Source organism: Cyrtonyx montezumae, unplaced genomic scaffold (genome assembly GCF_038088225.1).
Source record: "Cyrtonyx montezumae isolate F1298 unplaced genomic scaffold, pur_monq_1.0 scaffold_13, whole genome shotgun sequence".
NCBI lineage: Eukaryota > Metazoa > Chordata > Aves > Galliformes > Odontophoridae > Cyrtonyx > Cyrtonyx montezumae.
The window spans coordinates 17,833,230-17,848,514 of NW_027071859.1; the positions used below are offsets into that span (position 1 = coordinate 17,833,230).

The window sequence follows — 15,285 nt, forward strand, 5'->3', positions numbered from 1 at the left end:
ATTTGAAATCACTTTAAAAGCAAAGTTACTAAATAACAGCATCAAATCACCAGGGTCAGATAGCACTCACCCTAGTCTTAATGGAACTCAGGGATTAAACAAATTATAGGATCAGAGAGCATCCTGAATTGGAGAACAGCAGAACAATCCCTTCTCTAATCCTGCTGGCCACATTTTTGTTTGAGGCCAGGATGACAGGGCTTTCTTCCCCACCTGTGCATGCTGCTGGCTCATGTTTAGTCCATTAACAACCAATACCCCTGGATACTTTCCTGCCATGCAACTTTCCAGGCTCTCTTCCCCAAGCCTGTAGTATTGCACAGGGTTGTTATGACGCAAGCACATGACCCAGCACTTCGCCTTGTTGAACGCAATAAAAGTTAAGTTGGCCCATGTCGTGGTTCAAACTGAATTAATTCAATCACCTGTTCCAACTCCTTGCCAAATGTCACAATTATCTCTTCTCCATCACATAGCACCTAAAAAGGCAGTGTTAAAGACGATCCATATTGCCTAAGACACCCATGTAAAATTATTGTCTTGTTCCAAAGACACTACGCTCATGGAGTAACACTTACTCTGCATGAGGGTTAGAGCATAACCACCAGCTTTACAAATCAGCGTATCAAGCTCAGCAACGGGGTCTGTATCTTGGAACAATATCATGTTCACAAATGACTGCAAAAACTGTCAAAAACATGAATAAGCAGAAATAATTTTGCCCCAACCTAGGATGCTCACAGCAATAGTCTACACATAAAAGTTTGCCACTGGAGAGGTCTTTTATATCTGTATTCATTCATATGCAGTGGCATGACTGCAGCTTAATGGGCAATGTGAGAAGGCAATTACAGTCCTTATTTTTGTTAGTTACATTTTTAACAAGATTTTATATCCCTTGCAATGCCTGACTACTTTGTCTTTATTACCAAGTTGTTAACAAATAAGGCTATCATTTGTGGAAAAAGATCTTCCATTAGGAATGATCTTAATGAAATACAGGATTTCAGAAAGAAATAGTGCTTGAAGCACTCCATATGCATTAATGCATCTGGAAAAGTTTCTCTATATATATACCATAGTGTGAATTTTAATCAATAAATAGACTATTCCCAAATATCAAACTGAAGGAACATTTGGAATAGCTCTTTTTTGTTTTTCAGATTTTGTTGAAAGTGTTCCAATTCATAATGGCTAGAATAGGTTGGAAGACAAAGATTGCCAATGTTGATTTATTTTTTTCCCTCCACTTAATAAGACCACTGTGCCAGTTCTAGAGGCATCCTCCTTGTCTGTCCTGTCACTGGCCAGAAAGGTCACATGAAGAACCACTTTGCTGGCTTCTCTTCTAAAGTGGGCGTCTCCCCACTACAGGATCTACATGCTGATTCACTCATCAACATGGAATATGGCCATCACTAAATTTTTTTGGTACCTGAGCCCATCTAGACCCCATACTCCAACAACAATAGGCTATTATTAACTAACAGCAAACAAACTAACCTTTGAACAATGTAAGTAGCTGAACAGGAAGATAGGAAAACATAACCAAATAAATTATTCACTTACTACCACATTGCAGTACATTTTTGTTAGATGAATAATCTTTATTTCCCCTATTGTTCTATCTATTGTTTATTGGATAGAATAGCCTCAAAAAGTATCCTTAGTTGTTGAAAGTAAGGTAACAGTTTTAGTACAGGTACTACTACATGGTAGTTAACAACAGAAAATGAAAGCCTATCTTTATCAGAGCTAACCTCCACGCTCTTGGGGAACACGTGGGGAGAAAAGAAGAATCAAAACAAGAAAGTGCAATAGAAAGAATTAAAAGAAGTACTTAAAACTCCAGCCATATCTTATCTTTCTCTTCTTCAGCAACTCCTGAAGCTTCCAAAAGGAAGTTACGAGATTAAAAAAATAAAAATAAAAAATAAGAAATTGAAGAAATAGATCTTGAGAGAATGTGAGATCCAGTAAAACATACCATAAAATGCAGAGCTCCTGCTGGTTGCTGTACATCCAAAAGAAACAAAAGAGGATGCAGTAAAGAGGAAGAATATGGGAAATCTTTCAGGAAGTTGTCTCCTAAACAAAGATAGGGAGAGAGCACACATGAGAATTTTCTCAGCTCACTCTCACCATTCCTGGAGCTGCATGTGTTAAATGTTCTGCCATGTACCAAGATTCTCAATTCTACTCACACAACCCTTACTTCTCACTGATTGGCAGCATATACTCCATGGCATCATGTGATGCCTGATTCTACACTCCCATGAAGAGGAGGCGAGCTATAAGGAACAGGTAGCTAAAAAGCAAAAGATTACTGTTAGTGGAAAAGAGAGAGGTGAAACTTTAAACTTTTCGCATTGCTCATGTATGTAACCTTTTCCCAAAAGGAACAAGAAGAATGTATCTATAACAACTGACTGAGACATGCCAGCAGCCCTCAAGTTTTGAATGGAGATAAAGCAAATCTTTTCACACACTAGCTGAGATCTGGGACAGCCACAGAGAATTCTAAATAAATAGAGTATAGTAAGATATTTTTATCAGTTTATCTTATTATAAACTGTCTCTATTACTCTAGATCAAAGTCTGTTCTTGTTGGTTTTTTGTGTGTTTTTTGTTCTTGTTTCTTTTTTTTCTTTTTTTTGAGTAAAATGAACTCATTCAGTTTCAAAGCCTGCCAACCTAAAGGAGGATTATATAGAAAACAGAAACAGATTGCTCTCAGAAAAGCACAACAGATAAGATGAATGATCCTACTTGAAGCTAAAAAAATATTCAAGTAGAGCATGATTGTAAAGAATATCACAGTAAAAGTGATTATGGATTAGAAGAGGCTGCCCAGAGAGGTGGTGGAAATTCCCTATTGGGTAATGTTATAAACTTGAATAGACAATGCTCTCAGTAACTTGCTAGAGCAGTTAAACCTGCTTTGAACAGTTGGTTGAATCAGATGTCCTTGAGAAGTTCTATCCAATCCAAATTAGTTTGTGAATGACAATACAGGTGATAGCACAAATCTGGATTTCCAGAGCTGCTAATAAAATGCATTGGAACCAATGGCAAGATATGTTTACACTTCATTTTCCCTACTTCTTTCTTCTAAATAAAAAAGAATCCTAAAACAGGGCTTAACACAGTTCTTTATCCAAATAATTTCATTTTCTTCATTCTGTGCAACATTTCATATGTTGGCTGTTGACATAATAAAGATGAATAGCAGAGATTGCATCCATCAGTATCCAATATACTCTAACTGGAAGCGCTCATGTTTCCACTGTAGTCATGTATTTCTCTTCTAGCTCATGAAGCGTTTAAACTACTAAACTAGCTCTCACAACATATACAGTAGCTCTTGACATTCTGCCATAGCTCCACATACAGAGATGAACTGAAATTTTAGTAAAGGACACAACGGTGGTAACATCAATGTTGTGACACCTTTCCTTCTGTCTTGCTGGTATGTTAACTTACCCTCAGCTGTACTCCCTCCACATCTCAGGGGAAGACTGTTTTCCAGGCACATCTGTGGCACCCTTCGCATCACTCTGTGCTGTTACGTTTATTAGGCTTTTTAACTTTAGCTACTTATTCTTTTTATCTCTATTATTAAAGTTAGAGGTTTTTCATCATGCTGATGAATATTTATATTTATTATTTATATTGTGATACTAATTATTAACTCTTCTAAAAATGATAGCAACAAGAAGCTTATGATCTTACATAATGAAAATTCTAATGAATTGCTTGATTGCTATCTTGTAGATATCTAGGTCAGCTTTTCAGCATATGAAAACAAATAACAAAAAGTTAAATAATGCATTTTCTCTATAAAAATGATCTTAGTTTCAAAAGGAAAAGTTGTCCTTTAATCATCCACTTGATGTTTCAAAATATAGATAAAAATTTAAGTATTACCTGATTTTAAAAGCTCTTTTAAAATTATTTTGGATATATATGCCATACCAGTGGTGATAGAACAGACTCTGAGCAAATACAATAATAACCTAGACAGAAATGCAACTTGGGTTAAAAAAATAAACTTTAGCCCTTAATGCCTTTCCTCCTTAATGCCTTTTTAGCTTTGCTAAAATATTTTTTCAGTGTCCTTATTAGCATCTGAATTATAAAGAAAAAGAGTCGTAGCAGCTCGACAGGTGCTGAAACAGTACTTAATGCATTCTATTATTTTTTTTTTAATTAAAAAAATCATCCATCTTTTCCTTCCTGTTTGGAATGGAATGGTTCAGCTAGAACAGATCTGATTCATCTACCTTACTTCCCTCAGTCCAACTCTAGCTAAGAAAGGTCTTACTAAGCTGGAAAATTGGGTACCTAGGACACAAAGGATTTTGTCATTCTAATCCTCTTGCCTCACATAATATTTTGAGGACTTCTCTTCCTACTGGAAATCTGCTTGATCTCTGATCAAGTCAGAGACAATTCAGCTCTGTGAGAGGGACTGACTGTGGTAAAAGGCCAGATGCAATTATTTTCTTTCTATTTTTTTTTATTTTTTATTTTTTAACTTTGTAAGTGGAATTAGAGCAGTAAAAGAGAGACCAAAATACAGTGCAAGTTAAATGAAAAATATATTTATGAAAGAAAGAGAGGCAAGAAAATATGAAGTCAAAAGGATAGACAGGGTAGTAAGGAAAGGAATGAGGCGCTGTGAAGATGTAAGAAATGAATTTTAACATGTTAAATGACAAAAAAAAGCTATTAAAATATTCATATTATTCAGAAAAAGCGTATTATGAAAAGCATAATAAGGAATGCCTCTCTGTTTCTCTTTTAACTGAAAACAAATCTTACCGTAGCACTCACTTAATTGATAATTGATTCCTTTCTGTAAGTGATACTAAACTACTAATATGGAAGGAAAAAAAAGAAAAGAATTTTCTGACAAAACTACTCTGAATTTAATATTTTTTTTTAATATACCATTTCTATCAATATCTTTGTGTGACAAGGGTGCTGATGCAACTTTATACACTGTTTTCCTGTGAGTCTGAACATTCTGAACATAACATTCAGTCATGAAAAATTGCTTGGAATGCTTGGATTTCCCAAGCCCAAATTACTGACATACATTTTGGTGTCCTCTGTGAAAAAGTTAAGTACTGAGGAGAATAAATAGTTACCTTTACTGTGTTTTCCTCTATATACCTCTTGAATTGCAGAAACTATATTCCTCTCTCTCAGTACTGTACTTCCAAGTAAAAAGATAGAAAACAAGCTCTACAATTGCTCATCAAAGATAAAGCTTTCTCTGTGCATAAAAATAGTACCTAAATGAATGGCAAAACATGAAACAAGTAAAGATCAAGATGACGCCAGTAGAAGATGGGTATTCTACAGAGACAGCCTTTTATCTGCAAAATCAGTGTGAGAGCCTTGGGAATAATCTATACTGCGGAAAGTCCAAACCACCACAGCAGCACCTGCAGTAACTGACACCTTTGCCAGCCCTCAGCATTTTGAAACACATGGAGCCAGCAGTTAAGCGTCTGCAAATCCTGTCCTCGATATTCCTCAAGGTCAATGAAACTGTGAGCAGAAGGAGTGGAAGCAAATGTGTCATGAATGCTGTCTCACAATACTGACAGAAGAAAAAAAGTATTATCACAAGCACACACAGGACTTTCTTCTTCAATTTGTCCATTCATATATTCCACTTACAGAGAAAGATTTTGGTTTTAAAGCAACTTCTCTGTATTCCTCCTCCATGTTCCAGATCAATCCAGGAAGAAGACAAGCATGTTATTTCTATTTTTGATGCAAAGGCACTATTGTGATAAATGGTTATGTCCCAATAAAGATTAACTATGAGTAACTAAGAAATAATAAGTATTGAAAGGAGAATAAATCAGTAAGAAAAAATGATTGTGACTACTATAGAATTGACTTTCAAAATAGCTTTCCATTAATATTTGAATAATACAGAGGAGAGATGAAAAATATTTTCTTGAACCATCTGAAATATAAAGCATTTATCTCTTCTGAATTTAGCATATGTAGCTGTAAATTTAAAACTTCAGAGTTACCAAAAATATCACTAAAGAACTACCAGATATTTCAGCCAGCTTTCAAATTCTGCTTATGAGCTCCTCAGTAATTCATATACTGTAAAATACACAGTGCTTATCTTAATTGGCCTTTATTTCAAATGCTAATATTCCAAAAGTTTTTATTTGGTTAGGTATAATACAGAAAAAGCAAATATTCCCAACAAGTTATGACTTAATCCATTATGCATTAAAGTTTGACAAAGTAGCCTGCTCTGAATATAACCCTTTCAGAGCTGTCTTCCTGTCCTGCCTTCCACCAGGAAATACTATTTATGGTACCCATAAAACATAGGAGTAAAGTGTATCAAAATATGAACCAATAAAATCTTGATACTTCTAAGTCAAGGTTTGGATTAACCATTCCTTCCTATTTTTTTTAATGAATGATCAATGTGTTATGATAAATACAAATATGATGCAACTTTTCCTCAGATGGAATCAGTCTGTGATGATTGATTCAAGAATTAGTCAGGGACTGGGAAAGATAAAATTTCAAATCCTTTTTCATTAAAGAAAGTTTATACACAAGGCATTTAAATATCACTGGCACAATGATATACACTTAGATGCACAGACACAATATATTGCAGCCACGTGACACATTACATATTTCTATTACTCAATAAATTCACTTGCACTCCAGTACCATAAACAGATCACTGTAGAAGACATCAAAGTGCAGTCGAAAGCACAGAGATATAGAAGCACTTACATTTGCACTGCGATCACTTCCACTAACACAGACGACATCTTGTTTTTGAATTGTTAATACCTCTTTTGTGAGCTTCAGACGGATGTCATAAGCATTTTCAGATACTTCATCATATAACAAAGCAATACCAGTTTTAGTCTGTAAAAGCAAGGCACAGAAACAAACAAACAAACAAAAAATAAGTATATGAACACTGACTACTAATAACTTGTATCCCATTCAATACATAAGATGCATATAAATAAACATTGTTTGTTTAAAGAAAGAAATCAGTCTGCTTTTGAGGCTCCAAATGGATTAGACATATAAAGCATCTTCTGTGCTGCAAAAAGCAGGCTAAATTGTCTTTGAAGTAAGCATTAATACACAAAAATAAATCATTCTCCCTTGCACTTTTTTACACAGGACTATCACTGTTGAACTATGCTCCTTTTGTTTTCAATTGCATGACGTGCTGTGAAACTACAATATAAGCAGATAGATAATGTATGTATAAATTTATGTGAATACATTTTTCTGTTCAATAAAGAAGTGAAATATTGTTTCTGATTCAGAGCTTTCCCTTCCACTGTGTCAGGTATCTATCAAAAACCTTGCTTTTATGATAAAGAATTCTATGATGGTTCAAAACTAGGTTTTAATCTTATAAAACACACAAATATGAAGACTCTAATCACAAATACTGGCATCACAGGACTTCAATTTGCTAAGGTAAAGAAAGACATGCACTTCTGAAATTACCACTGGACTATTAACTAGTAAACTCTTTTGAATAGTCAACTATTTTGTTATCAAAGTTTTTCTCCATGAGTTACTGGTAAACAAAATGAATTTTAATTTTTTATATGCTTACTTATTTGCAAATTTTCCATTACTATTCAGTCAGCTGAATAAAAAACTGGGGAATTAGCTCTGTTTACAGCTATTTGTTAAGAAAGGGTGACTAGTGCAATTTCATAGCTTTACAGTCATTTTACAAAAGAGGAAAGCAACACACCAGTTCTGAAATGTATTAGCATATTTAAGAATAATATTTACTAATTTATAAGGTATATAACAATATCATCATATCACTGCACTTTTCTCTATACAAATGAAGATCAGTTATATGTAATGTAAGGTTTAGATGCAGCATTTGTTTATAAAAGACTGTTTTGAATCAAGTTATGCATTTTATCAAATAGTACATTGCAAAATAGAAGAGAGTAATGAAATTAAAGAAGAAATATGCCTTGTACCCTGTGCGCTTTTAAACAAAGGACTTGAAAGTAGAATCAAACACGAAACATTTTCATTTTTCTACTAGGGAGAAAATCTGTGCTGATCATTAGTAAAAGCTTTTAGTCTATGAAGTCAGTTTGAACTTCAGGCGCTTACATTTTGTTATGGTGTAGCTCTATGGATAATTAAGTGTCAAAGCTTGCCTTATATTTAGTGGAAATTGGAAGCACAGCAATTATATTTACTTTTAAGTTCATACACAGCAGATGTTCACGAGGTTCCGCTCTCTCTAAGCTCAAACGAGTTATCCTCACATATGTCACTGCTGCCATTTAGGGCATTTCAGAATGCCCAAGACACCCACAAATCTAAGGCTGACATGGGGCTTACAGGAGATCTGTCTTTGTAGCTGGAGATGAGGCCAGATCCGCCACCGATCATACCACCAGACATCCACACATAGGTGTCTTGAGCTTGAACCAAACCTCACCAAAGGTTTATAATGCAGAAATTCACATCCAGAATGGTCATTTAGATTCTGTAATCCAGGGGTGAGCAACAGACACATCTGAAACATGACTTATCTGACATCTTGAAGGGAAAAAAATGCATCATAGCTCTCTACTGAGACTTAAAAAATAAACATAAATGACAACTCAGACACAAATGTTTAATTCTGGAAAGATAAATCTTGCCCATTGTGTTCACAGGGAATTCACAAAGGAAACCAAGTAGAGTGCGGGTGGAAGCCTTAATCATTTTCACCTGTTTGGAAACTGACATTATTAATTATCCTAAAGTTTTAACATTTTTTTAAATTTCCAGCAGGTATAGATGATTTATTATTACTCTAAAAATGAAAATATATTAATTTTTTTTGTCAAAATCATCTGCTTAAAAAGTATGCTATGTAACAGTAGATCTTTTTGAATAGTGGATGAGCTGTCTTGCAAAACCACCTTCCCAGCATATTTCTGCTACCCTCTGGTTCTGCATCTCTATTCTACACACACTGGCAATCAGTTTCTTTGTCTGACACCCCAAATTATGCTCCACAGAAACATCTTGAGAGAGCAAGACTACGTGAGCACATTACCCAATCACAAAGCAGACCACTTATCTATCTTGTAATTGTTTCATAGGTTTAGAAGAAACACACTGGAAAAAAATCCTGAAATACGTAGACTAACAGAAGGTTGTATACACAACTGTATTGGGCAACCTTCAGTCCAGATAAAGTGCCTCTCCAAAAAAAGAGATTTTAAGAAGAAAAAGGGTAGATTTACATTAGATATAAAAAATATATATATTTTACAGTGAGGGTGTGAGGCCCTGTTACAGGCTGCCCCGTCACTGGAACTTTTTAAGGTGAAGCTGGATAAGGTCTTGGGCAACTGATCTAGCTTGTTCACTGCAGGGGAGTTGACTAGATGGCCTTCAGAGGTCCCTTCCAACTCTAAAGATTCTATGGTTCTATGAATTTAGGTCTTGTATGTACATTCATATCCAGCATTTAAACTACCCTAGGTATGTACTGAATTCTCATTTCAGAACTCTCTATATGGCAGCTGTTCCAAAAGCTGACATCAGCAAGTAAGGATTGAAAAGATGAAATAGATATCAAAAATGATGTAGTAAATGTTAGGAGATCACACATCAGAATTATGTGTTTTGCAAACAAACAAACAAACAAAAAGTAGAAAACAGAGTTGCACAGGTTTTCAGTGCTTATAATGACAAATAGGGGAATATGAATTAAAACTCATAAGGGCAGAAGAGGAAAGTAAATGTTGGTTTCCATACCTCTCATGAGGTTTCTAGACTGTACTGTACTCAAAAAAATAGCATGAGGCTGCATGCTTATATCCATGTGTGCACATTTACATGGAGGAAGGAAGAGGTAAAAAGAAGAACAATGATACAATTTTCATATGAATTTTTAAGAAAGATTAGTCACTATTCCGTTTTTAAAAGAAAAATTACTGAAACTTATGAAAATTACTGAAAGTAAGCCCCAAACCTCTCAATACCACGCAGAAGAAAAAAACATTCTCACGAGGGAGATGAATGCAGATGAATACTTTTATCAGTCTTATCTTCATCAGGCACGTCCCTAGTCAGCATATTTGCTTTAAAGCAGTCCCTGTTGTGGTGCCCTACTCAAAATACCCTATTTTTTTTTAGTGTGCACTTTATCTACAGCCTGAATCCCAGAACTGTGAATTTTGTTTCAAAATAAGCATTTCTAAGGCAAAACTTTGGTCTAACTGACATAAAACACTTGTCCTCCCTGCTTTAAATTTTTGAAAAGCCTTGTAGAAACCTAGGCAGAATGCAAAAGTGTTGTTGGGGCATACTAGGTTTTCTACAGAAACTACTGACTTGGTTGTGGCTTGTTTCTCAGATGGATAGCGTGGGATTTGTGAGGCTATTCATACTAGTAATTGAAGAGTGGGAGAAAACGTTCAAAGATCATCAATAGTTTTGGGTTTTTTTTGTTGCCCAGCTGCACACAATACTCAAGGCGAGGCTGCACCACTGCAGCGCAGTGAAGTTCAATCCCTTCCCTCGACTGGCTGGCAGTGCTGTGCACCCCAGGTTTCATTGTTGACACATGTTCAGCTTGCTGTTGACCGGATCTTTAAATTTCTTTCAGCAGATCTGGTCTCCAGCGTTTCATCCCCCAGTCTGTACCTATAGCCAGGGTTGTCCCTATAAATTTATAAATATAAATTTAAAAAATTTGGAAGGACAAAGCTTTAAGTACCATATTTGAACCTCAATTTTTTCCAGTAGAATTTCATAACTATCTGATCAGTGATATTTACACTTCAGAGGACTTAGTGACCAAATTGACTAATCGGGTTTAATTTTTGCATGAAAAAACTCAGTTGAAATTCTGTATCTACAGCATGCTGATGACTGCAGCACCCGCCAATGATGTGGAAGGAGTCTCTCATTTTTATTCTACTTCACTTAATATTAGAGAGAGAGAACTTCAGGCTGTCCACATAGTCAGATCTCTGACCACTCAATTACAGCAAACTAAAATTATCTCCTCTCGTAACTCTTTTGCTATGTCTTCTACACATCTATGACTATGATCAAAAGATAGAGACATCTGCTCAGAGCGAGACAGAATTTAAATTTAAAATTGCTGTGACTACTGTAAAAAAAATTTTTAAGTGAAGTACAACATTTAAAAAGCACAAGATGCTACACTTTAAGAACAGTCTCACAGAAGAAAAAAGCTTGAACATTTATTCAGGAAAAGAAATATATCATTAAGAATTGTCAGCAAAACATCGGCATCAATATATTTTTGCTATAAAGCAAGCATAGATATTTTGATTGTTCTGCTTTGAGTTCTTTCCTACCAATTTTTGTTTTCTCACTCTCACAAAACAGTGCCCAAACATAAACACATTACTTCAACTGTGCAGTACAAAAGGTTCCTCAGCACCACTGAATATGATGGAGAAATAAGTTCAAATCTGTGAAGTAATCCATCACCAATGGTGCATTTAATATGTTTCACTATATTGTTTCCTTTCACACAGTATTATGACAGTGTTAATTCATAGCAACATGAAATGATAAACTGAAAAGAGTCCAGAGAAAAACAAATTAATGTGATCAGAAATTTGGAAAACAGAAGCTGTAAGGAATTCTGCACTGAACAAGGTTATCTATCTTAAAGACTGAATAAAATTAGAGAACATAATGAAAGCCTTAAGTACTCAAAATCCTGTTGTGAAAAGGCCAGGACAGTGGTGAACATACCTACACCTTCCACACTGCACTTTGGGAAGAGTCTACAAGCCTTATTTCCTGTTCCACGTACACCTATGTGTATTGCTCACCACAAGCTAATTCCACTTCCCTTCCAAACCAGCACAAGACTTGCAGTTGAGACCCAAACACTGACAGCTCAGAGGACCCCTTCAAAAAGAAACTTATGCCTGTGCCGGTAGTTCAGACCATCAGCTTCCATGTAAGCTGGAAGATAAATGCCTTATAGCAGTTTGAATAGAAACATTTTAACTGAAAGCAAAAACCCTGAATCTGAATTTCTTTTCAGTTAGAAAGCAACCGCTAATGTTAATTTTTGAAAGTAAATTACTTTGAATTTCACAGAAGTCAACTAAAAAACTTTTTGTCTACAATAATAAACAAACAAACTGCACAGCTGCCTAACTTTTAAGAATATTTGAAACACATGCATTTTATTTCAGCTTATACTTAAAATGAACCAATGTCAAGCCAAACATACCAAAAATAAAGCAAAGCAAAAAAGCCCTCACTCAATAGGCTCTGTCAGTAGTTAGTAAGGATATTTATTCTTGTCTAACTTCTTAAAAATTTGAGCATTTCAATTCTAACTGCCTGCATTTTTATTAGAGCTTTAACACCACATCATAGTTTCATATGGCCAACAAGATCAACTGCTAATTAATGGAGAAGATCACAAATTCCAGATAATCCATTTTAAAGCACTAATCTACATACAAACCAAAGCCACTGGAAGATATCTGATGGGCACCAACGGTCCTAGGTAGGTCAATTAAGGATAAAAATACTTAATTAAAATATATTTTAACTTTTCAATGCAAGATCACATATATGATAAGATTCAGAATTTGAAGTAAAAATGGTCAAGAGCAAATATCTAAAAAGTTAAGTACATTTTTCCCAAAATCACAGCTTATGTCTGAAATATTCATCTTGAAAATTAAACTTTCCATAAATTGTCCTCTTTTTTTTAATGTCTGCATTTATTAATGACAATATGATGGATTTACATATCACTAAATTTAGTTTTAAAGAAAAAAAAAAGTATCTTAGTATTACCAGTTTGTAGTAGATTTTAACAGCAGCATCACAGTAACTTCTAGCAATTCTCAACAGGGTTTATCTTAAACATTTGTAGCAAGTGGAAATCTACAAGAAAGAATGTTAACTCAAGACAACACCAGTTTGAGAAGATGTTGAAAACAAAAACTTTAAAAATCTACTTTGTTTTTCAAATCACATACTGTCCACAAGAAAAGTTCTGTTAAAAATAACCTTAGAGGCAGATTCTTGGGATTTTCTGTTAATGACATTAGTTGTGCAAGAAAAGTGATTAGCAGCTGGCTCTCTGTCTCTGTGATCTTAATCATTAGAAAGGAGTAATGTCTTGTTTAATTACTGCAAGCACAGTGTGTCACCAACTAATTAGATATGATTGATTATTGTCATCTTTATACACCTCTGAAAACATCAGACACAAATATTTGAGTCCTGTAAGGCATATTTGGAGAATGAACTTTCAGAACGTCATGTTGAATAAAAATTGCCTGATTAAAAATTAAAATTGGTATCAATACTAAATAATTGTGTCACACAGCTGAATATGCTAGAACATGGCTTCTGTTCCTTAAAACAGACAAGGCAAAAGCTATTAGAAAAATTGCCTGATTTCATTCTTATTTAGACAATATTTTCAAAGAATTTGCTTGCTTATTAATAAGCCTCACTTTTTTTGGCAAGTGATCAGTAACCATAGTGTTACTAAGAATATACAAATCTTCCTATGCTTACAGTACATTTGTACTAGTTAAAAAACAAAACATGACATTCACAGTTCAAATTAGAACGTTTAGCAATAGACCAAGAAGATAAAAAAAAAAAAAAAAAACAATCTTTGGAGATTATTTAAGAAAGCTAAAATTTTATCATTACTGTTATGGGCACCACTCAGCCTTATATAGTAGGATGTCAGCTAATACACAAATGTCCCTGTTGAAATATTAAAAGTTAAATGAGAGAAGTATTCCCTTATAATATACAACTGAGAGTATAATCCAAAGTGACTCACTCTCTTTTCTTATTCTAGACTAAGTATGGCCACTGAATCATTTGGTTTTCCTTACACTTAACTCTGTTACAGCTCTACCCCACACCTGTTTTAATCAAAACTCTACCATCATTTTCTTTCTTTCCATTTAAGTGCGTTGACTTGCTCATCCAAAAACAACTAATCAAAATAATAATAACTAATCAAAATAATCAAATCATTAAGGTTAGAGAAGACTTCTAAGATCAGCTAGTCCAACTGCCAACCCATCACCACCATCCACCATGCCACTAAACCTTTCCCTCAGCACCACATTTACCCGTGTCTTGAACACCTCTAGGGACAGTGATTTTCATCACGTCCCTGGGGAGCTTGTTCCAATCACTCAACGCTCATTTGGAGAAGAAATATTTCCTAATTTTCAACTCGAAATCTCGCCTGGCAGAACTTAAGGCCATTACCCTTCACTCTATCATAGTTACCTGGGAAAAGAGGCTAATCCCCAGAATGTTACAACCTCCTTTCAAGTAGATGTAGAGAGTGATAAGGTCTCCCCCCTCATCTTCCTGTTCTCCAGATTAAACCATCCCAGTTCCCAAAGCCACTTCTCATTAGACTTGTGCTCCAAACCCTTCACAGCTTTGCTGCCCTTCTCTGCACACACTCCAGTGCTCCAGTGTCTTTCCAGTAGTGAGGGACCAAAAACCGTACACAGCACCCAAAATGTGGCCTCACCAGGGCATCATCCCCCTGTACCAGACTGTATGGCAGGACCACTTCTATGCTCCTTCGGGCTACACTACTTCTGATACAAGCCTCAGATCCTTTTCCTCCACTCAGCTTTCCAGCCATTCTGCCCCAAAAGCCTGCAGTGTTGCCTGAGATTGTTGTGGTCCATCAATCCATCTTATCCAGAACCCTCTTCAGGGCCTTTCTACACTCAAGCAGATAAATTATTTACCCAACTAAGCAAAGTTACACCTAACTGCTTAATTTCTGAATAAGGTGATATAAATACTTCTAGTCTCTAGATATGGTTTAATCATCCTACTGTCAACTACAATACAGTCTAAAAAAACCCAAACCAAAACAAAACCTAAAAAAAAAACAACCCACCAACATAATAGTAAATACTTTCCATACTATGTTGGCTTCTAGGAATATAGAACATAGCAAGATTTAGGTAAAGATTCAGGATTTAAGGAATTCCTAAGCATTAAAGTAAGTCCAAGGAAAAATTTTTCTTTGGTCTGTAGTTACTGTTTTCACAGGCCAGTAGCTCAAATGAACCCAGTGGTTGGAACCAAAAATCCCTTCAGTCACGCATTTGGCTGCTAGTCTGAAAAGTAATGAGACAATTCAGTTTCATGTTTTATCCAAATACTTAAAAATGATGAACAGCAACTTTTTAAAACTTTTCATAGTTAGCAGAC

At 35.2% G+C, this 15,285-nt stretch overlaps 2 protein-coding genes across 2 annotated transcripts in view; one reads left to right on the forward strand and one right to left on the reverse strand.

Annotated features, from left to right (window-relative positions):
• PXDN (peroxidasin) overlaps positions 1 to 15,285 on the forward strand; it is a 573,716-nt gene that overhangs the window by 367,143 nt on the left and 191,288 nt on the right. The window lies entirely within an intron of this gene.
• SNTG2 (syntrophin gamma 2) overlaps positions 1 to 15,285 on the reverse strand; it is a 221,909-nt gene that overhangs the window by 115,969 nt on the left and 90,655 nt on the right. Inside the window, exon 2 of the mRNA XM_065730780.1 lies at positions 6,793 to 6,930. Within this exon, the coding sequence (XP_065586852.1) occupies positions 6,793 to 6,930 (138 nt within the window). The remainder of the gene's footprint in view (positions 1 to 6,792; positions 6,931 to 15,285) is intronic.